The sequence below is a fragment of the Dryas octopetala genome, chromosome 7, assembly GCF_963921425.1.
Source record: "Dryas octopetala chromosome 7, drDryOcto1.1, whole genome shotgun sequence".
NCBI classification, from domain to species: domain Eukaryota; kingdom Viridiplantae; phylum Streptophyta; class Magnoliopsida; order Rosales; family Rosaceae; genus Dryas; species Dryas octopetala.
In genome coordinates this window covers 2,495,949-2,518,486 of record NC_141372.1, presented here as the reverse complement: position 1 = coordinate 2,518,486, position 22,538 = coordinate 2,495,949, and the positions used below count along the sequence as shown (strand labels likewise).

General features: G+C 37.6%; 5 protein-coding genes and 2 pseudogenes across 5 annotated transcripts; 4 read left to right on the top strand and 3 right to left on the bottom strand.

Annotated features, from left to right (window-relative positions):
- Positions 1-2: 2 nt before the first annotated feature.
- Positions 3-614, top strand: MAPR2 (membrane-associated progesterone binding protein 2). The gene has a single exon (XM_086251819.1). It carries the CDS (start codon positions 124-126, stop codon positions 424-426), a length of 303 nt encoding a protein of 100 aa, XP_086107945.1. The 5' UTR covers positions 3-123; the 3' UTR covers positions 427-614.
- A 3,364-nt stretch (positions 615-3,978) lies between these two features.
- On the top strand, positions 3,979-7,252 carry UBP22 (ubiquitin-specific protease 22). Its single transcript, XM_086250870.1, has 3 exons — positions 3,979-5,019; positions 5,584-5,702; positions 6,019-7,252. Exons 1-3 carry the CDS (start codon positions 4,253-4,255, stop codon positions 6,795-6,797), a joined length of 1,665 nt encoding a protein of 554 aa, XP_086106996.1. The 5' UTR covers positions 3,979-4,252; the 3' UTR covers positions 6,798-7,252.
- A 2,539-nt stretch (positions 7,253-9,791) lies between these two features.
- Positions 9,792-12,517, top strand: LOC147278402 (putative folate-biopterin transporter 2). Its single transcript, XM_086249928.1, has 5 exons — positions 9,792-10,645; positions 10,917-11,176; positions 11,297-11,392; positions 11,473-11,643; positions 11,807-12,517. The coding sequence occupies exons 1-5, from the start codon at positions 10,273-10,275 to the stop codon at positions 12,404-12,406; spliced, it is 1,500 nt and encodes a 499-aa protein (XP_086106054.1). The 5' UTR covers positions 9,792-10,272; the 3' UTR covers positions 12,407-12,517.
- Positions 12,518-12,654: 137 nt separating this feature from the next.
- LOC147278401 (putative folate-biopterin transporter 2) lies at positions 12,655-15,847 on the top strand. The gene is made up of 5 exons (XM_086249929.1): positions 12,655-13,716; positions 14,065-14,324; positions 14,442-14,537; positions 14,608-14,778; positions 15,068-15,847. Exons 1-5 carry the CDS (start codon positions 13,353-13,355, stop codon positions 15,674-15,676), a joined length of 1,500 nt encoding a protein of 499 aa, XP_086106055.1. The 5' UTR covers positions 12,655-13,352; the 3' UTR covers positions 15,677-15,847.
- A 141-nt stretch (positions 15,848-15,988) lies between these two features.
- On the bottom strand, positions 15,989-17,192 carry LOC147278400 (L-type lectin-domain containing receptor kinase IX.1 pseudogene; annotated as a pseudogene).
- LOC147278399 (anti-H(O) lectin 1-like) lies at positions 16,079-18,300 on the bottom strand. Its single transcript, XM_086249930.1, has one exon. It carries the CDS (start codon positions 18,264-18,266, stop codon positions 17,190-17,192), a length of 1,077 nt encoding a protein of 358 aa, XP_086106056.1. The 5' UTR covers positions 18,267-18,300; the 3' UTR covers positions 16,079-17,189.
- Positions 18,301-20,195: 1,895 nt separating this feature from the next.
- LOC147278398 (L-type lectin-domain containing receptor kinase IX.1 pseudogene) lies at positions 20,196-22,361 on the bottom strand (annotated as a pseudogene).
- Between the last annotated feature and the right edge of the window lie 177 nt (positions 22,362-22,538).

Here is a 22,538-nt window from a genome sequence, read left to right as displayed (position 1 = left end):
TTAATTAAATAGTTAAAACTTAAAACCAGGCGATTGAATAATCGAGCACGATCGTGATTTAACTCCGATAGCCTGCAACAGCTTAAGTCTCACCTTTGTCGTCCCCGTGAACACAACACAGCGATGGAGCTAACACCACAGGAGCTGAGCCAATACAATGGCACGGACCCATCGAAGCCGATATACGTGGCAGTGAAGAGCCGTATCTTCGACGTGACAAACGGCAAGTCGTTTTACGGGCCTGGTGGGCCGTACGCCATGTTCGCGGGCAAGGACGCCAGCAGAGCTCTGGCGAAGATGACCAAGAACGAAGAGGACATCTCGCCCAACCTTGAAGGCCTCTCGGAGAAGGAGATCGGCGTCCTCACCGATTGGGAGAAGAAGTTCGAAGCTAAGTACCCCATAGTTGGCCGTGTTGTTTCTTGAAAATATTCTACCTTATGTTCATCTTTATGACTTTATTTGTGTGATTCCAAACAAAATAAGTGTTTATGGGAATCATTTGCTTCTGGGTTTGTGATACTGTGTATCAATGTATCTGATCTTGGATGTTGTGTGTTGTGAATGTATATTGGATGCATAAATAATTATGGGTTGTGTGGATTTGGCTTTTCTGTGTGTAATGTGTGCGTGTTATGTTATTGATTTGGCTGAATTTTGGGTTGTATGTCTGAGAAGTTAACTGGCATAGCTTTAGCCGGAAGAAAACTCATGAATTAATGTTGAATTTTGGGTTTGGTGTATAATGGTTTTTTCTAATTTAATACAGATTCTGTGCTATTCAGCTGTTATTTTGTCTATTGCTGTGCTGTTTAGTGAAAGTGTAATGCTAGATCTACATTGTTTAATTCTAATTTTGATGTTCTATAGCATCTGGTTTCACCAAGTATAGTATCTGGGTTTTGTTTGTAATGGTAATGAGGGCTGTGTATGGTGTTTTGGTGCAAAGGTAGTAATAGGTGCAGGAATGGTTTGTCAATCTGGGTTGATCTATGCTGATTTCTATTTCTCTGGTAGTTTGAGTGAAATGGTGTTTCCCAGTTTTGCTGTAATTCAATAGAAAAAGACTTATTTAGCTAACCTAATGAGAATGTTACAATTAGAGCCTGAGTATGTTGGCAATTAAAGGTCTTGGCCCTTAAACACTAGCCATATCAATTAATTTGTGCAGATCTTTTCTTTTGGTTTCATTTACTGGAAGCAGTGGGCTGTTGCTGTGGCTGCTTGTTTTCTGTCCCGAGTACTTTGAAATTCTGTTTGTATCAAATACTTGCAATATGTTGATAGAATAAGGAGGGTGTATTCAATTAGGATTTTAAATGATTTTGATGGAATTAAAAAATTTGGTGGTATTCAATCAAAACTTTTAAAGAGTTTATAAAAGTCTGGTGGTATTTAATCAATACTTTTAAAAAGTCTATGGTATTCAATTAAGACTTTTAGAGAGTCTATAAAAGTGACATGGTATTCAAAAAGTTATTGATTTTATTAAATGATAGACTTTAAAAGACTTTCATGGACTTTGTAGTATAAATTATGTTATATCAAAGTCAATAATTCTCCAGCGTTCCCCCTGCAGATTTCAAAAGATTTCAAATATTAAAAAGCTATTAAAAAAGTGGTATTTATTTATTTTTTAAAGAGTGATGCTAAACCCCCTAATCTTATTTTTTCACTCACCTCTTAATTTATTTTTTTCTAATTACTATATCCTCTTATATTAATTTTATGTTTCTCTTATATTTAATTGACTCATCATCCTGGGTTAGAACCAACAGCGTTGCCACAATGCAATGTAACAGCAAGATATTCAAACCAACCACTTCACAGTCTTTAAGTACTCAACAAAATCACAAGATTATATATTCATAATTTGAGAAATAATGTTACCATCACATCATATAATGTTCTCAACCTGTCAATTCAATTAGACAAATTCTAAAAACTCGTTAAAACACAATATTTGACAGTCTAACAACATAAAAACATAAAATTCAGAACACTTATAATAAATTATGAAATAAAATAATTTTGGTCCCTACAATTCTAGCCCCAACTTTTTATATTGTTTGCAATATTATGACAATTTATAACACATGCATCTCGGTCTTGAAGCTCATCCCCATTCCACTCACTCACGGAGGACAAAAAAATAAAAAACATATTGGAGAAATCCTAAAATAAATAATAAAAAATTATATCAAAGTTATTAGAAGTCTATAAAAATCCTTCAAAATCTATAAGAAAAGTCAGGGAAACTCTAAATAGAATTCTGTCAAGGTCTATGTGGAGTTTATGAAAGTCATTAAAAATTCATCAACTCTACCAAAGTCAATGACTTTTAAAAACTCTACAAAAGTCCATTAAAATCTTAATTGAATACACCCCTTTAAGAGTCTACTTCTACAGACTCTTTTAGTTGTCTGTGGAGATAAATTAAGCCTAGTTTGGTAGTCCAGCCTATGTTATCAGGACAAATATCTTATTCCACATCTGCCTGCACTTACTCAAGTGCATCGTGCGGATCATCTGTGCATAGTGGTAATGTGGGCAAACAAAGGTAATGTGTATGAGTATGAGTGTATGACATATCTCACCCTCATCTTAGTTGCACGCGTTAACTATACCGCTTATGCTTATGATTGTTGTCACTCTACATTTGAGGCAAGTACTCAAATGCCCATATTGCACTCTCTCTCGCTCTCCCTATCTCTCTCTTTCTCACACATGCACACACCAAAGGTTGATCTATAAAACAGTACATTTTTCTCAGCTTTCCCTATAACAATACACGACATCTTTGGTTGTCCATTTAACATGACAACCAATACATTTTGGCATTTTGCCCATATTCACTCTCTCTCTCTCTCTCTCTCTCTCTCTCTCTCTCTCTCTCTCTCTCTCTCTCTCTCTCTCTCTCACACACACATAACACACACCAAAGGTTGATGTATATAACAAGGACAATGTATTGCTCTTTATGGCCAATCAAATAAGCCCATTATGAGAGAGAAGGGAGAGTTGAGATGGTGGACTCGGATCATTTGATTGGCCATAAGGACAAATATTAGGACCCAATACAGGACAATCAGAATAGCTAGAGGGCACAAAGATGACTGATTAATCCTTCTTTTGTACCTGGCCAAAAAAAACCCTTCTTTTGTAAAGCTCGAATACGCTTTTTTTTTTTTTTTTTTTGTAAAGCTCGAAGAGACATTTATAAAATATTAAAGATTATTGCCCCCTTCGTAAATTCCGTGAATCTTAAATCCCCTTACTTTTTATTTTATCTCTTCTTTATGGTTCTTGAACTGAAACATGATAACTAATTAATATAGTTTCCAAAAATTGATTTGAGTCTGTCCCATCCTTCCTATATATATATAAAGAAAAAAAGATGGTCGTGAAAAGAGGTGGAATATGTAATTTTTCCTCACATGGGATTTTAGTATTACGGTATTACCAAAGCATGTACACTAGTTTATATAAAATACTAAAAACCAAAAAACAAACTTTATGTAAAATACCATAAACGGTGTTGTTGAGCGGTGCAGCCGTGCAGATACAATTTAATGTATTATTTACATGCATTAAATTATAAAAGTTTAACTAAAATTAAATTAGCTTATTTACCAAAAAGTTCAAAAACAAAAAAAGGATTAGCCCAAAGGCCTGAAACCCTACTACATACATGGATGGTTGGGCCCATAAATCATAATTGTCTCCTAGAGCAAGTTCGACGGACTGGATCACTGCCTAATCGAAATTTCAACGGTCTAGATCTCTTTTACAAAATAGGAAGTGGATAAGTAGGTGCTTTGCTCCACGTGATACGAAAACCATTATCATTTTTACTATTATTATCATCACTCTTTTTACAAAAAGAAGCTTCTTTTGCCTTTTCTTATTTTCCAAATGAAATGTAGACACTAGAGTATAGACTCCATGAGTCGGTATAATACTAATCATTTATGCTCGTTAAAAGCAACTTCTTCATCCTTCTTCTTCGTCAAGTCATCCCTAAACAGAGCAACAAAGGTCCTGCCTTTACCTCTCTCTTATCAAGACCATAACCACCCACCAAAATAAATCCAAACCCATTTTTCTTATTCCATCTTCTCACTAAAAACTTGGATCTTGCTTTGTCAATATTTGTATTATTATTTATCTATCAATATTGCCATTTTTCTTTTTCTTTTTTTCTTTTTGATTTGTAACAAATCAGAGCTTCCTCTCTCAATCTCTATCAAAGATGTCCACAAGAAAGCCTTCATACACAAACCCAAAACCCTGCAAGCACCTTTCAGATTACAAGCTCAAACATGGCTTAAGTGGGTATAAATCCCTCCAAAAGTGCCTCAAGACCACCCCAAATGGAAGGACAAGTGTTCAGAATCCTGGCACAAAGATACCCAGATGCAGTTCCTGTAATGGGTATCAAGGTAGACTCTATTGTTGTTTGATTTGCTCTTCAATCTCATGCTCAAGCCACACCCTTTTGCATAGCCAGTCTGAGATTGGCCATGACTTAGCTGTGGACATTGAAAGGGCTGAGCTTTATTGCTGTGATTGCTCTGATCAGGTCTACGATCCTGATTTTGATAAGACTGTGATGTCTAAACACATGTTGGACTTGCCCTGTAGCACAAATGGTGCAGACAGTATAGGAGAGAGACTATGTGAGAGGAAGAGGCTAAATGGGTCAGGGGTAGAATTGGTGGATTTCAAAAAGTCCGAAAAGTTGGTCTTGATGAGAGATCATAGGGCTAAATCATGTTATCCATTGGGATTGAGGGGATTGAATAATTTGGGCAATACTTGTTTCATGAATTCTGTGTTGCAAGCGCTACTTCATGCACCTCCATTGAGAAATTACTTCTTGGGTAATCGGCATAACCGCAAAACATGCCGGAAAAGGTCGGCAAACCGGCTGTGTCTGCCTTGTGAACTTGATGGTATTTTCTCAGCTGTGTATTCGGGTGATCGAACTCCTTATAGCCCGGCTCAATTTCTTTACAGGTCTGACATTGCTCTGCGTGTGTGCTCTTTGGTTACATCATATATTGCCAAGTTAAAAATGCTTGATTTTGTGATTTGAAGGTTGATTAATATTGGATAGACTTCTGTTTCAGGATATGCTTTGCAAGTTTATGTATCTGCAATGTATCTGACCAAAAAGAAGTTCCTTTGATAACTATAGGAAATGTCCTATTGCTCCTTTAGCAAGTAGAGATGAATTTTAATAGCCCACAAGTTTTGTTCATGCAAAATGCATAATGTGTATGTGTACGCCGGATGCATCAAGAAAAATACCCAACAGAATCATCCGTCTTTATCTGTGTGTACTGAAACGTGTCATTTTGGGTTATTTTTTTTCGGTTGGAGTTAGTGGGATTCTTCACATTCATCTAAGAAGTCACATGTAATTGCCGGAAGTGATGGCACCTTTTTTGTGATTTGGGATCAAATTTTTATTCGTTATGTGATTAAATCTCTTGTTAGTTCTTGCAAGTATAAATTTTCTTAATTGATGTATGGAGTAGACTTACTTTTGAACTGATTAAAATTATCTATTACTTCAAGTTGGTGGCAGCACTCAGAAAATCTTGCAAGTTACGAGCAGCAGGATGCTCATGAATTCTTCATTTCAGTGTTAGATGGCATCCATGAGAAAGAAAGCAAAGCAAGGAACCAAACTCGAGGTAATTTTACATTGAGATCTGGTGTTACACTTTCTAATATGCTTGAGACACCATTTGCATGGCCTTGCACTAATGTTTATAAGGGAGAGACATACCTGGAAGCGTTTTGACACTGGTCCAAAAGGAATGTTGAATTATGGAAGCATCTGTTACTATATCAGTATATCATAAAGAAGACTTAAAATCTCAAAATGATTGGATGAGTTTGTGTGTAGAGAGCCTCATAGTGCATTGTAAAAGTAATGTGGAATTAATGTTTTTTAGATCGTCTGATAGTTCTTTTTTACTTATGAAGAAGCTATCCTCTGTTTCACAGATAGTGGAGATTGCCAGTGTATTGCTCATAGGGCATTCTCAGGACTGTTGAGATCAGACGTCACTTGTATGACTTGTGGATTCACTTCAACAACTTATGACCCTTGTTTGGACGTATCACTTGACTTGGACAAAAGCCATTGTTCTTTGTCAGATGTAGCTAATAAGCCTGCCAAACCAAATGACAACAGCAGTACATCTACTCTTTTAGGTTGTTTAGACTTGTTTACAAAACCAGAGAAGTTGGGATCAGACCAGAAACTGTACTGTCAGAATTGTCAAGAACTGCGAGACTCATCTAAGCAACTGTCTATCAGAAAGCTCCCACTGGTGTTGTGTTTGCATATAAAACGATTTGAGCACAACCTGGTCAGAAAAATGATGAGGAAAATTGACAGCTATCTGCATTTTCCTTTCTCCCTAGACATGACTCCATATCTGTCCTCTTCAATTGTCAGAAACAGATTTGGAAACAGGATCTTTGCTTTTGAGGGTGATGAATCTGATATTTCTACAGAGTTTGAGATTTTTGCAGTAGTTACTCATTCTGGGACACTAGAATCCGGCCATTATTTGACTTATTTACGCATAAAAAACCAATGGTTCAAGTGTGACAATGCTTGGATTAATGAGGTGGATGAGGAGATTGTAAGAGCTTCACAGTGTTATATGATGTTCTATGTGCACAAGACGCTTTACTATAAAGCAAACGAGGATTTGAGTTGCTTGCCAGTTTCTACACGGAGGGAGGCACTTCAAACGATTAATGGTTGCTGCTAAAGAGAATGTTTCCAGAGATTAAAGGCCAAAGAAGAAAAGGGCTTTCGATATGCATTCAAGACAGGCCATGATTCTATGAACCCAGTGAGATAGTGAAAAAGAAGACTGCCATTGCTGAAGGAACTTCAAATAATCATATCCCTTTGGACTAGAGGAAATCACAGTTCAATATTTTGAACTTTCCCTGAAAGGTATCATCAAATTGCAGACTTATTATGAAGATCATAGTTTGAAGCAGAGATACATGGATACAAATTCCAGTATATCTGTTAATTATTTGTTAATGGGTATTTCGTGAATGGTTTTTGAGAGATTGGGCAACTGGTGGAACTCAACTTCTTCATGTCGAGATTTTTGTGCTCTTTACAAGATTCTTGTTCAAAATTCTTTTGGCTGCAGGCCAGTCATGTACAGAATAGATATTTAGAACTATTGTTTATTTGGGATTTCACTCACGTTTTCTCTTCCACTTTCTAAATGTCAATGTTGATGCTATGTGCGTATAAAAAGGCCAATAATAAAGCAAGAGGGAAAAAAGGGACAACATTTAAATAAAATAGAAGAATGAAGCGAAAAGCAAGATGAAGACATTAAAGATGCCATTTTTCATTCCTCATGCCCCTTTTTTGGCATGTAATGGTTAGTCAACCTAAAGAAAAACACTACAAAGTTCAAACTCATTATTATTGTCCAATCAAACTAGCATTAAGATTTCCTCTTTAAGAAAAAATTCTCCTTGCGCTCTAAAGATGTAGAGAAGAGGCAAACTACTTGATCCAACCAAGTTGGATCCATCTTCTCTTTTCTTTTTCTGTAGTTAAAAAACATATATACCAATCATGAATTAACGCTAAAAACAGGTTTAGAATCCAACTTAACAAAAAAAAAAAAAAAGGGATAGGACAATAGTATGAGAAACAAAATTATATATTTTTTTAAGGGAAAAAAAAAAACATTTTGAGATGGATTAGGTTTTATAGTTAACCTACCCCGACCCATTAAAAACACATGCCTTACCTCGTTAATCGTTTGTCCCACCACTGTTTTAGGTTTTCAAGATAGATTAGGATAGGTTATTATAGTTTTGTTATCAAAGAGAAATATGAAATGGCCAATTCCGAATTGTAGTTTTATAACCTCAAATTTCAAGTACCTTTTAGATGACATAAGAATTTGAGATGCCTTTACCAACCAAAACACAAAAAGATTAAAAGAATGTGAATTATTTAATAAATGGGTGCCGCTATTCTCGGATGTAATTTTTTTTTATAGTAACCTCAACATACTTTCTACACCCAACTAAAATTTAGAAATTACAAAAATTTATTAATATACCCAATAAATTTTCCTCAATTATCATTACTAAAACCCAATACCACATCCAATCTATATATTATATTTTCTATACCCAACATAAACACCCCACTCCATTTTCACCACCACCACTAAAACGTGAAGTTCAATTGCACCACCACTAAATCAATACAACACTCAGTTAAATCTTTTATGAATCCAATCTTAGCCCCAATCAAACTTAATTTATTACTTCTACCGATCATTAATATATTTTTGCGAGGCTGATCATGGGTTGTTGTAAGGAGAATGTTACAGTTTTACTTTCTTCCACAATCCTATTGTATTGTTCAACTTGTTTCAATCACATTATTGTTCTTCAATTTATAACATAACTCATACCCAATCATTGTTAAATGGACTAACTTTTATCTCCCGTGGCCAAGTGTTCAAATTAGGCTGCTGCATTCCTAATAATTCTTGTGGCAAATAATATGTGTGTATCTGGTATAAGAAATTCTCTCCTCAAAAAGTTGTATGGGTGGCCAACATAGAGAATCCGCTTACAGTCTTAGATCCTCCAGCTAGTTTAACAATCAACAGCAATGTAAACTGGATAGGAGGATGCGTGAGGCGAACCAAATTGTCTTGTGATGATTCACTAAGAGGGACAAGTGAATGATTAAATTTTTAAATTAAATATTTATCCTTAATAGTCAATTTACATTAAAATAAAATTAAAAATTAACATTTCATTAAATTGTTAGGACTATAAAAAAAAATTGGGTTTGAATAAGTGGCACCCTTAATAAATTTATCTTTTTTCTATACAAATTATTCTGTGTTAACTTGAAGGTATAGCTGTAAACCCAAGCACTCGAGTTCGAGTTTTCAGTTTGACCCTTGGAGCTAGGCAACAAGGGAGGTAAAATTTCTTGTGAATTTCCTAGACCGGCTTAAATTGCCTGTCTTTGACCGATCAAATGGATTAGTCTGATGCGCGAAAACTAATTCAAAACATCCTCGATTACAAAAAAATAAAAAAAAATCCAATAAACGTCATCATATTAGTTTAATGAAAAGTGCCAGCTTTTTGTAACAAAAAAAAAAGTGCCAACTTTTCTCCGTAAGCTTCAGTGCTTCACGAATCATATAAAAACATCAATTGCTGCTCTCACTGAGTACGTGGCCACTCGTGATTGGATAGGCATGTGGCCTCTTGTGAGTTTACCCATAGGTTTCTGTTTGTTTTGTTTTTCAGAAAAAGAAAAGTTACAATCCATTTGTTTGCATGGCATGCAGATCGACGACTAAAAATTCAAGCGGACAAATCAATCGGCTAAAAATGTGACAAAAACTTTCACACCATACAAAACATTCGCATGTTAGCAAAATCCCTTTTAATAACACAAGTTTTCCAGACAGACAGAGTCACAGACGGAGAAGTCTTTGACTTCACCTCATCACAAGTGGGAGCTAGATCCTCGATGACTACATGTCCCCACTTGCATAGAAGATGGGTCCAATGGAATTCAGCCACGTGCAAGCCCATCATAAGTAGGTGAATCCATGTGCACGAAATACTTCCCTTCAAAATAAACTGTAGTTCTTACCATCACGGTGAGTTCAGTGTTTCGCTGAAGAGTCAGGAACATGTCTCTTACATGATGAGAGCGAGACACTACCCGACGGTAACACTGTAAAAACTGAAAACCAAGATCAGATTTTGATAAGAAAGATAGAGGGTGTAAACCGCTTGGTTGGTCAAAGTCAACCTCGCGGTAGGAGAGACAGCTGTTCTGCTACCTTGGAGCTTGGTACCAGGCTTTTGATCCATCTTGAACTTCAAGTAGTTGGTTTTTCTATTCCTGAGATCCATTACTTTTCAGAAAGGATAAGTTGCAGCGTCATTGCTATAATTAATTTGAGAAAGCTGCCATCTTCCCCTCATTTTTTGTTTTTCTTCTTATTGTTTTATGTGTTGGAGGTTTAAGCAGAAACCAAAACCAAGATCAGAAATTTCAAGCTTTCCTCATGAGCATCCGACAATTTGAAGAAACCCAATTGGAGAAACACCGAATCTTTGAACTGGGTTATTTCCTTTTCAAGCATAGTTCAGGAAACACTGATCTGTAAATTGGGTTGTTGGTGTTTTCGGTAAATCTGAACCGGAAAGTGAGTGATGGTGGAGGAGGAGGAGGAGGAGGATCTTAAACCTTCTGGTGATATTGTGGAAGAAAATGAGCCCAGAAAAGGGTGTTCTGATGCTCTCTGTACGCCAATCCATTGGTTCAAAATGCTCTGCAAGGAAATGCATTGGAGTTTTGTATGGGGGGTGGTTGTTGTTTATGGAATAAGTCAAGGATTGGGTGGAGCTCTTTATCGTGTGGGCACAGAATATTACATGAAGGATGTTCAAAAGGTGCAGCCTTCAGAAGCACAAATTTATCAAGGAATTACTTATATTCCTTGGCTTGTCAAGCCTCTCTGGGGCCTCCTCACCGATGTTCTCCCAATTTTCGGGTATCGAAGACGGCCTTATTTCATTGTAGCTGGTAAATGAGACAGTATTTCTCAAAAGAGTCATTACTTTTTGTTAGTTTTTGTGCTCAATGTTATATCTACAATTTAGGATACTATTCAAAGTTTAATTATGCAATTTGGGTTTATGTGATCTCATTGATATGCCCACACTCTGCACAAACTTTAGCTGTTGTTCCAAATCTGGCGTTTTAGATCAGCAGAAATTGTTTCATGGGATGACATTTAGATATTTCTTGATGACATGGTTTACTAATTAGCTAGTTTATGTCTTGTTCATGTTAGGTTCTATTGGCGTGATCTCCATGCTCCTGCTATCTTTCCATGAAAAGCTGCATCTGGCATTTGCCATCTTGTCATTAACAGCTGGAAGTGCTGGAGTAGCTGTAGCAGATGTCACCATAGATGCCTGTGTGGCACAGAACAGTATTAATCACCCTTCACTTGCAGCCGATATGCAAAGCCTGTGTGCCTTGAGTGCCTCCATTGGGAAACTAGTGGGATTCTCTATTAGTGGTATCTTTGTTCATCTTATAGGCCCTAAGGTTAGGTTTCTTCAGTTTTAGCTGTTCAAAGCTTTCAAACTTTTTTTCGTTTTTCATATTTTAGTTTACAAATATAATTGTTATATTTATCAGAAATGTTCTTTTTCCTATTCCTGGTAGGGGGTATATGGCTTGTTGGCAATCCCAGCTGGACTTGTATTTTTAGTTGGAACTCTGCTCAAGGAACCTCCTTCAACCAATTTTGCTTACACACAAGTAGTCCTTTACTCTTGTTGATCCCTTTTTTTTCCCTTCTTTTTTCATGCTTAGTGTCTAATATTCCATGCTGGGCACAGGTCAGTCAGAAGTTCATTGATGCTGGCAAGTCTATGTGGACAACATTGAAAAGCCCTGATGTATGGAGACCGTGCCTATACATGTACTTATCCCTTGCATTAAGCTTGAACATCCTTGATGGAATGTTCTACTGGTACACAGACTCCAAGGGTGGTCCATCTTTCTCTCAGGTATTTGACAATTACTTATGAGAGTGAATTTTAGGACACAAGTAATCAATATATTCTTAAAGAATCAGCGGTCAACAAAGAAAACTTCCTTTTACATGAGTTTTGATTCAGATCACTCTTTGCAATGTAAGTAAAGTTAATCAGCATTCACATCTTTATGCAGGAGAGTGTTGGATATATATTCTCTATAGGCTCAATTGGTTCCCTTTTGGGGGCAGTACTCTATCAATATGCTCTGAAGGATCATCCTTTCCGGGACTTGCTCTTCTGGACTCAGTTGCTTTATGGCTTATCAGGAATGCTTGATTTGGTGCTGGTATTGCGATTGAATTTGAAATTTGGCATGCCAGATTATTTCTTTGTTGTGATTGATGAAAGTGTATCTCAAATGACTGGAAGGCTCAAATGGATGCCTCTTCTTGTGCTTAGCGCAAAGCTTTGTCCCCCAGGAATTGAAGGAACCTTTTTTGCTTTGCTCATGTCAATTGATAACCTTGGACTTCTCTCGGCAACATGGGGAGGCGGCATCCTACTGCATGTATTGAAGGTTACACGGACACAATTTGATAATCTCTGGCTTGCCATTCTGATTAGGAACGTGTTGAGATTTAGTCCTCTTTGTGTGCTATTTTTGGTACCTAGAGTTGATCCCAACTCTTCCATTCTTACAACCGAAATCTTGAATACAAAAGAGGATATTGAAACTGCAGAAACAGAGAACATTGAATTGGTCTCTCTTGTAAACAGAGTTGATGGTAGATAGTGAAACAGTAAATCATTCACTTCAAAATAATTTTAAGTTTCAAAAACATACTTAGAAGACCAAGCCAAAGTTGCTTTAAGTTGATACTGGAATGTACTATTACTGCATCCATATCCTCACTATTTCTCACTTTGTTTCTTTTTTACTGAGAGAAATATTTCATGGTAGTCCAACAAGATATAATGAGATACATTGAAAGAAGAAAAGGTTTGGATGAATTATATATATTTTTTTGTTCTCTTTAAGTACTTGACAGAATGTTGACGACCCCAACTTCTCCGCTTGCGTTACATTTTTCTTCACGCACCTTATGTATTTCTATTGTGAGAATATCTGATAACGTCACTGATATAGAGTAAATTGAATTGCCATATTCAGAAGGACCCTAATTCTCTTTTGAGGAAGATAGTTTCTTACGTGATGAGGGTGAGACACTACCCAACGGCAAGTCTGTAAAAAGTTAAAACCAAAGATCAGTTTTTTACTTGACCAAAAAAAAAAAAAAAATCAGTTTTTTATAATAAAGATTCAAACTATTTTGTTGGTCAAAGTCAAACTCGCGGTATGAGAGACCCTTCAGTCCTGCTACCTTGGAGCTTGCTACCAGGCCATCTTGAACTTAAAGTAGTTGGTTTTTATTTCCCTGAGATCCATCAACTTGCAGAAAAGAATAGATTACAGCGTCAATGCATTGTTTTCTTTTTTGTTTTTTCCTTACTGTTTTATTTGTTGGAGGTTTGCTAAGCAGAAACCAAAACCAAGATCAGAACGCCTTCCTCAGGAGCAACCGTCAGTTTGAAGAAACCCAGTTCGGAAAAAACTGAATCTTTGAACTGGGTTTTACTTTTTCAAGCATAGTTGAGGAAAGAGATTCCCACATCAGAAAACACTAATCTGTAAACTGTGGTGTTGTTGTTTTCGGTAAATCTGTACCAGAAAGTGAGTGATGGTGGAGGAGGAGGATCTTAAATGTTCTGGTGATTTTGTGGAAGAAAATGAGCCCAAAAAAGGGTGTTCCGATGGTCTCTGTACACCAATCTATTGGTTCAAAATGCTCTGTATGGAAATGCATTGGAGTTTTGTATGGGGGGTGGTTGTTGTTTATGGAATAAGTCAAGGACTTGGTGGAGCTCTTTCTCGTGTGGGCACAAAATATTACATGAAGGATGTCCAAAAGGTGCAACCTTCTGAAGCGCAATTTTACCAAGGAATTATTTATATTCCTTGGATTGTCAAGCCTGTCTGGGGTCTCCTCACGGATGTTCTCCCAATTTTAGGGTATCGAAGACGGCCTTATTTCATTTTTGCTGGTAAATGATATAGTGTTAGTTTTCTGTTAACTCAAAAGTCAGCTTTTTTTGGTACTTTAATTTTGAATGTAAATATGGAATTTGGTATGTTTGCATACTGCCTTAAATGCCACAACCATTAGCTCCAGTTTTCTAGTTTCATTGATAATTTGATATGTTCAAAATGTTGCTGAGCTTGGACTGATGCCACATTATGCCCTTTGTTGGTGCTCCAATCAGTCCTTTGTTTCTAGAAACCCCGGACACAAAGGACTGATTGTTTCATGGAATGACATATGTAGAAATTTCTCGCTGACATGGTTTTCTTATTAGTAGCTAGCTCATTAGTTCATGTCTTGTTAATATCAGGTTCTATCGGCGTGATCTCCATGCTCCTGATATCATTCCATGAAAAGCTGCATCTGGCATTTGCCATCTTGTCATTAGCAGCTGGAAGTGCTGGAGTAGCTGTAGCAGATGTCACCATAGATGCCTGTGTAGCACAGAACAGTATTAATCATCCTTCACTTGCAGCTGATATGCAAAGCCTGTGTGCCTTGAGTTCCTCTATTGGGGCATTAGTGGGATTCTCTATTAGTGGTATCTTTGTTCATCTTATAGGCCCTAAGGTTAGCTTCTTTCCATTGCAGTTGTTCAAAGCTTTAAAACTTCTCCTTCTCATATTTCAGTTTACAAATATAATTAATTTATTTGTTAGAAGATTTTTTTTACCTCTTCTCTGGTAGGGGGTATACGGCTTGTTGGCAATCCCAGCTGGACTTGTATTCTTGGTTGGAACTCTGCTTTATGAACCTCGTTCACCCAATTTTGCTTACACACAGGTAGTCCTTTACTACTGTTGATTCTTGGTTCTTTTCATGCTCATGGTCTAATATTCCATGCTGGGCACAGGTCAGCCAGAAGTTCATTGATGCTGGCAAGGCTATGTGGACAACATTGAAATGCCCTGATGTATGGAGACCATGCTTATATATGTACTTATCCCTTGCATTAAGCTTGAACATCCTTGACGGAATGTTCTACTGGTATACAGACTCAAAGGACGGTCCATCTTTTTCTCAGGTATTTGACAATTATTTGTAAGAGTGGAAAGTAATCGAATATTTTTAAAGAATAAGTAGCCAAAAAATAATTGGCGTCAGGAAGTGGTGGGAAAAGCTTTTTCGTTTTCCTTTTCCTTTCTTACATACTTCTAAATTAGATATTGGAATGTCTCAAGATTCCATATTCTGGCTATATACTATTATGGGACCAATATCATTTCAGTACCAAGATGAAAACTTTTACATGAGTTTTATTTTAGATCACTCTGTGCAATGTGGAGTTAATCATCATTCACATCTTTATGCAGGAGAGTGTTGGTTATATATACTCTATAGGTTCAGTTGGTTCCCTTTTGGGCGCGGTACTGTATCAATACGCTCTAAAGGATCATCCTTTTCGGGACTTGCTTTTCTGGACTCAGTTGCTGTATGGTTTATCAGGAATGCTAGACTTGATGCTGGTGTTGCGATTGAATTTGAAATTCGGCATACCTGATTATTTCTTTGTTGTGATTGATGAAAGTGTGTCTCAAATGATTGGAAGGCTCAAATGGATGCCTCTTCTTGTGCTTAGCTCAAAGCTTTGTCCCTCAGGAATTGAAGGAACGTTTTTTGCTCTGCTCATGTCAATTGATAATGTTGGAATTCTCTCAGCATCATGGGGAGGAGGCGTCCTACTGCATGTATTGAAGGTAACACGGACACAATTTGGTAATCTCTGGCTTGCCATTCTGATTAGGAACTTGTTGAGATTAAGTCCTCTGTGTGTGCTATTTTTGGTACCTAGAGTTGATCCCAACTCTTCCATTCTTCCAACCGAAATCTTGAATACAAAAGAGGATATTGAAACTGCAGAAACTGCAGAAACAGAGAACATTGAATTGGTCTCTCTTGTAAACAGAGTTGATGGTAGATAATCCAACAATAAACCATTCACATCAAAATCATTTTAGATTTCAGAAGCATACTTAGAAGACCAAGCCAAAGTTGCTTTAGCTTGATACTGGAAAGAGTTGGATCTAAAACAAGGTGGTCTGGGTCATGCTGAATGTACTATTTTCTCACATTTTATTATTATTGAGGAAACACTTCTTGGTAGTCCAATAAGATATAATGAGACACGTTAAAGAAATGTTTGATTGAATTAAAAGAAATACTTCTCATCTCGCCATATAGGTGCTAAATTCTTTAGGTTTCAAGTTCAGTGAAGTTCTTGCATACATAGCTGCTGCAGATTGTTATTTCACTAACAAATTAAGACTTTATCGATCCAAAATTATACAACCATGCAGCTTGGTGATACCAGAGATTTTGCTTCATGGTAATGAATGGATTGCACAAATCAATCTTTCTGTTTTGGTAGCAGGGGCGTGTGGAATTTAACGATGATGCATATCATTTGGAAGGTCAGGTACTGATCTGATACATACAAGAAAAACATAAAAAATATACAATAACAGCAACGTCAAAGAGCGTAAAATTATCTCCAGCTCTTAAGCAATGATGAAGCTTGGTGGCTGTACTACTTTAGAGACCCACTGTGTCCAAGCTAGAAGTTAGGGAGACTTGAGAGAAACCAGCTTGAGCTTGTTGTTGAGGTTGAGGCAGTGGATAATCATGCATGTCATCTGGAAGTTTTGGCAATGGTGCTTCAAGCTGAAGAACCTTCATCACTTGTCCCGCTTTTGGCCTTTCCTTGCTGTTGGGGTTTGTGCACCACAACCCCACAATTAATAAGCATTCCATTTCATTTTTATCAAAATTCATTTCCAATCTCTCATCAGCTACACAGAGAAGATTTCCTGCGAGGTACAGTTGCCAAACCCACCTAAAAAGTGGCACATGATATTCTCCATCCTGGTAAGTCCTCCTTCCACATGCAATTTCCAAGGCCACAACTCCAAAACTAAACATGTCTGATTCTTTACTAGCTCTCCCTCCAGTTGCATATTCTGGGGCCATGTATCCGAAAGTCCCTACCACCCCTGTTGTATGAGTCCTGAATCGGGGATCCACGAGCTTTGCAATCCCAAAATCACCAAGCTTAGTGCTGAAATCATTGTCCAACAATATGTTAGCTGATTTGATATCCCTATGAAGGACACACTGCTCTGCATCTTCATGTAGATAATGGAGGGCTGAGGCCAAGCCTAAAGCTATCTTGTACCTGAATTCCCATTGAAGGGTGGTTCTGCAGCCAAATAGATGATTGTCAAGGCTGCCATTAGGCATGTATGCATAAACAAGTAAGCATTCACCTTGCTCATGACACCATCCAATGAATTGTACCAGGTTCCGATGTATTAACCGGCTTATTATTTTGACTTCATTGATGAAGATTTTCTCATAGTGCTGCTCAGAATCTGAATCTGCAAAGATTCTCTTCACAGCAACCATGCAACCTAGATCTTGTATGATTCCTCTATAAACTTATCCAGACCCTTGGCCTAGCCTTCTATTGTTTGCAAATCCATTGGTAGCTGCAACTAATTCTTGGTAAGAAAATCGTTTTGGCAAGGCTAAAATCTGAAGATGTGTATTTATAGAGGGCACAGCAGTATTGGAGTGACTGCTTATCCGGTTCCTTACCACCACCCACCGACATATGGCCACGCCAAGCATCAAAATGAAGACACAAACTGCGACCACCCCTATCAAGACTGTCTTCTTCCCTTTTTCCTTGTTCTTGCTACCGATCTCATCAGAATATTCCAAATTTGAATTGAATTCCCATGATTTTATAATATGCCGCTCAGGGTATACTCCGGTAGATGCTGAAAAACCAATTGTAACCCGTTCAGGAAGAAACTTTCGCAAGTCAATGTGGTAAGAAAGAGAAGAATTGTTCACAAAAACAGGGTTTTGGTCGTATGTCCAAAACACACTGAGGTTGTTGGTGGTAGCATTGTAAGTTATCCATACATTTGCGACCTTCCCACTGTTGCTGCTAACATTCCAACTCGTACTATGAACAATGGAAGAGATTCCATTGATATTGATCCCAACATGCGACCCTTGTGGATCCCACTCCATGTTTGAGAAAGTGTCAAACTCAACTGCAACGATTTTATTTTGGGGCACTCTTTGGTAAGTGCTGGCGTTGAATAATCCAAGATAACCAGCTGCAGAGTTAGGTGGAATTGCATAGCCAACAGGAGCAAAGAAAAAGGTAAACCCATCACTGAAGATCTTCATTTCCCTGGTGTCGACAATGAAAGTAAAATGGGTAGTTAAGTCTGCCAATGATCCCGAGGTAGAGTCCCAAAGGTGCACAGGCTCTGCATACCTAGCCCACCCAACTTGGTATGGGTAATTGATTGCGTTGAGTTCAATCACTCCATTTGTAGGCGTGGCATCACCTTCATAGAGTATGTTGTTTGCACCAGCGTCGAACTGAGTTATATTGAATGAAAGTGGATGAGCAAAGCCAGCCAAAACATTGATCCAAATGAAGACACAAAAGGCCGTTGCCTGCAGCCTTCTTAGAGTCATCATCGTAACTTGCATCAGATAACCAATAGTCTAGGGAATGGTGGGCAAGGACTTTATTAGGGGAAGGCTCAATGAACGTGAGTGCTCCACAAACATAACATAATGGAAAATAATAGAAAGAGCAAACATCTACTATAAAGTAAGTTCAAGTTGCTCCGAGTGGGACTTGAGAGATTCCATGTTACAGTAACAGACATACACCTGAGGACGACCAAAATGGAAAATAAAAAATTATGGGGGTGTATACCGTGTATTTATGGACCCGGATTTTTTATAAATTTATTTTGAGATTTTCTTTAGAGAGACTTGTCTTTTAATTTTACAATTTACTGACTAAAGCTCTTGTGACTTTTAAAATTTTAACTAAAGTTCAATAATATTGTAATCATTTCATGTTACATTATATTGGTCCATTAGTTTCTATATTTTTTTCACACATAGCAGGCGCCAAGCGCTCGACGGCCATTTTCGAGAGTTCAATAGTGTATTTTTATTTCTTCCTCAAGCATTGGTTTGTCTGTTTTATATTAGGTTTTAACTTTGAGATTTTGGGTTATGCCCAAAATCTCAGAGTTAAAACCTAACATGCAACCTCCAAAAATCTCATTCTATACCCTAGGAAGGTATGAGGTGAACCCGTATCCTATACCCTCAAAAAATAAAAAAATAATGACATATTTCTTTGACAAGACAATGGTCAAAGGACTTTATTTAAAAAAAAAAAAACAAGGGTTTTATTTAGAAAAAAAAAAGTCATAAGGTTTTTTTTCAAATAAAAAATGTTAGAAAGATTAAACTCTAATTTTTCATTTTTTCTAATACTTTAGAATTTTTTCTAGAATTATTTTGGTGGAAAATTTAATCTATGGAATGGTGAGCAAGGCTCTGTACTTTGTTTGGTGAAGACTCAACCAACGTAAGTCTTCATGTTGGATTCGATTATGGTTATTTCTAAAAAATAAAAAAGGTGCCCTAAGTGTCTCCATGTTAAAGTCGATAGTGATATGATTTAACACCATATAACTTTAACTCCCCAATAAAGTTTTTCTTGAGAAAAATATGAGTGGAACCTCATACCATATCATCAAGCTACTCAAATGCCATGTTTTAAATATAAGCCATTTGCATGTTAATGCTTAATTTCTGCATTTAAAACAATATTCCTAACAACCCAATTGATTTATGGGACCCTTGACCTATTAGGCAAAAAGAGAACCACTCCATTACTCAATTAATGTAATGACATTAAAACTAAAAAGAAAACAAGGAAATGATATCCAAGAGATTGGTAGAGATTGGTCAGCAGATGGAGAAGGAAATGATATGGCCTAACTTCTCTTCACAGTATGTAACGGCTTCCCCATCTTTCTTCCCTATTGTTTGATTTTGCTTCTAATTTTCTTTTGTCAGTTGTTGGGTTTGATGTTCACTTGGGTAGCCAACAGGAGCAAGGGAAAAGGTGATGCCGCGCAAAGTTGAAAACTTTTCTTTGGCTGCAACATCTGTTGATACGAGTGGTTCTCTTTGTTTACCTTTAGATCATGATTGGCGGTTTGAGAACTTTTGAGGTCTACTTCAATTAGAGACTTGCAGTTTGGATTGGCCCTTGATTTTTGCTTATACACTTATTGGTTCTTATGAAGATGGAGAACGATCAAGGATTTAATGTAAGCCATATGCATACACAGTATACCCCTTAAGAAACTGCAAACCTATGACATTGGTCGCATTAGTTATTAGACAATTAGGCCTACCCCTTATGTCAAAAGTCAGATTTTGTTTTCAGTAAGAAGCAGAGAACATTGAATTGGAAATGCTCATGAACAGAGTTGATGCAAGAAAGGCTAATCATTCAGAGAATCATTTTAGATTTCATAAACATAATTATAAGACCAAAATCCAAAGTTGCTTAATTAGGTTCGGAGTTCATTGAACTTATGTTCTTACATACATAGCTGATGCTGTTTGTTATTTCACTAACAAATTAAATAGTCCCATATGCTTATGCAAAATGATGTCGAACAACACCAAACAAATACTAGCACCCAAAAACAAAGATACTACTTTAACGGCCCGTAGTGGTGAAGCTAGAAGTTAATGATGCGTGAGAGGAATCAACATGCTGTTTAGCTGGCTGAGGCTGTGTTTGATCATGCATGTCATGTGGAAGTTCTGGTAATGGAGATTCAAGCTGAAGAACCTTCATTACTTGTCCTGCTTTTGGCCTTTCCTTGTTGTTGGGGTTAGTGCACCATAACCCCACAATTAACAAGCATTCCATTTCTTTTCTATCAAAATTCATTTCCAATCTTTCATCAGCTACAGAGAGAAGATTACCTTCAAGGTGCAGTTGCCAAACCCACCCAAAAAGTGGCACATGATATTCACCGTCCTGGTAAGTCCTCCTTCCACATGCAAGTTCCAAAGCCACAACTCCAAAACTAAACATGTCAGATTCTTTACTAGCCCTCCCTTGAAAAGCATACTCTGGGGCGATGTAGCCGAAAGTTCCTGCCACCCCAGTTGTGTGATGAGTCCAGGCCCTGGACCGGGGGGATCCACGACCTTCGCAATCCCAAAGTCACCAAGCTTAGTCCTGAAATCGTCGTCCAATAATACATTAGCTGATTTGATATCCCTATGAAGGACACACTGCTCTGCATCTTCATGAAGATATTGAAGGGCTGAGGCCAAGCCAAAGGCTATCTTATACCTAAAGTCCCATTGCAGGGTTGTTCTATTGCCATATAGATGAGTGTCAAGGCTGCTGTTAGGCATGTATGCGTAAACAAGTAAGCCTTCGCCTTGCTCATAACACCATCCAATGAATTGCACCAGATTTCTATGTATAATCCGGCTTATGATTTTGACTTCATTAACGAAGATTTTCTCATATCGCTCTGATTCTGCAAAGATTCTTTTGACAGCAACTGCGCCACCTAGATCTTGTATGATTCCCTTATAAACTTGTCCTGACCGTCCTTGGCCAAGCCTTCTATTTTCTGCAAAGCCATTGGTGGCTGCAACTAATTCTTGGTATGAAAATCGTCTCGGAAAGGCTAGTATCTCAAGATCCATATTTGTAGAGGGCACATGATCATCATCGGAGTCATTATTTGCATGTTCAAGAAAAATTAGAATCATGTTAATTATCCGCATCCTTTCCAGCAACCAACATATGGCCACACTAAGCATCAAAATGAAGAAAGAAGCGACGGTGACATCAATCAAGCAAGCCTTCTTCCTTTTTTCCTTGTATGTGCTATAAGAATCCAAATTTGAGTGGAACTCCCATGAATTTATAACATGGCGCTCCGTACGTCCTCTGGTAGCAGCTGAAAAACCGAATGTAACCCATTCGGGGAGAACCTCTCGCAGGTCAATTTGGTAAGAAAGAGAAGTACTAGTGTTCACAAAAAATTGTTTGGGTTTTGGTTTTTGCTCGTATGTCCAAAACACACTGAGGTTGTTGGTAGCAGCATTGTAAGTTATTCGTACATGGCATGCCTTCCCAATGTTGTTGCCAGCATCCCAACTGGAAGTCACAACTGAGGAGATGTTGTTGTTATTGATCCCAACGTGCGACCCTGGTGGATCCCATTGATCGTTTGAGTAAGTGTCAAACTCAACCATTACAATTTGGTTTTGGGCTGCAAATTGAGTGGTGGAGTTGAACAATCCAAGGTCTCGACCGGCAGAGTTAGGTGGAATGAGATGGCCAACAGGAGCGAGAAAAAAGGCGAATCCATCAGCAAAGCGGGTGGTGTTAGGAGTGTAGAGAGTGAAAGAGAAATTAGTAGTGAAGTCTGCCAGTACTGACCCGTTCATAGGGTAGTAGTACTCCCATAAATGCAGAGGTTCTGCATACGTAGCCCAGCCAACTCGGTTAGTTTTGATTAAGTTGAGTTCAATCCCTCCGGTTGAAGAATTAGGCGCGGCATCACCTTGGTAGAGTATGTTGTTTGTACCTGGCTCAAACCGATTTATACTGAAGGAAAGTGGATGGGAAAAGGCAATAAGGAAAGAATTGATGAAAATGAAGAGACTAATTACACAGCAATTTTTTAAGCACTCAAGACGAAAAGTTGCCAACCAGCTGCTTAGAGACATTGCGAGTGCACTATGATAGAACCAGAACGTAAGCAATTATTATATATGAAGACAGAGCCTGTTAGGTAAAGAGTGATTGACTGGGATACTCCTAAGAAGTATGAATTATATATAAAGAATGACAACTAAGGAATTAATGCAAGTTGGAATTATATAAGACCAAGAATTTTTATTGAG

Excerpts from the sequence above, each read along its gene's own strand:
- MAPR2 (XM_086251819.1), top strand. The coding sequence starts at position 124 with ATGGAGCTAACACCACAGGAGCTGAGCCAATACAATGGCACGGACCCA.
- UBP22 (XM_086250870.1), top strand. The coding sequence starts at position 4,253 with ATGTCCACAAGAAAGCCTTCATACACAAACCCAAAACCCTGCAAGCAC. Across the intron at positions 5,020-5,583 it reads CCGGCTCAATTTCTTTACAG|TTGGTGGCAGCACTCAGAAA; the intron begins GTCTGACATTGC and ends TATTACTTCAAG. Across the intron at positions 5,703-6,018 it reads AGCAAGGAACCAAACTCGAG|ATAGTGGAGATTGCCAGTGT; the intron begins GTAATTTTACAT and ends TCTGTTTCACAG.
- LOC147278402 (XM_086249928.1), top strand. The coding sequence starts at position 10,273 with ATGGTGGAGGAGGAGGAGGAGGAGGATCTTAAACCTTCTGGTGATATT. Across the intron at positions 10,646-10,916 it reads GCCTTATTTCATTGTAGCTG|GTTCTATTGGCGTGATCTCC; the intron begins GTAAATGAGACA and ends TGTTCATGTTAG. Across the intron at positions 11,393-11,472 it reads CCAATTTTGCTTACACACAA|GTCAGTCAGAAGTTCATTGA; the intron begins GTAGTCCTTTAC and ends TGCTGGGCACAG.
- LOC147278401 (XM_086249929.1), top strand. The coding sequence starts at position 13,353 with ATGGTGGAGGAGGAGGATCTTAAATGTTCTGGTGATTTTGTGGAAGAA. Across the intron at positions 14,538-14,607 it reads CCAATTTTGCTTACACACAG|GTCAGCCAGAAGTTCATTGA; the intron begins GTAGTCCTTTAC and ends TGCTGGGCACAG. Across the intron at positions 14,779-15,067 it reads ACGGTCCATCTTTTTCTCAG|GAGAGTGTTGGTTATATATA; the intron begins GTATTTGACAAT and ends ATCTTTATGCAG.
- LOC147278399 (XM_086249930.1), bottom strand. The coding sequence starts at position 18,266 with ATGCAAGTTACGATGATGACTCTAAGAAGGCTGCAGGCAACGGCCTTT.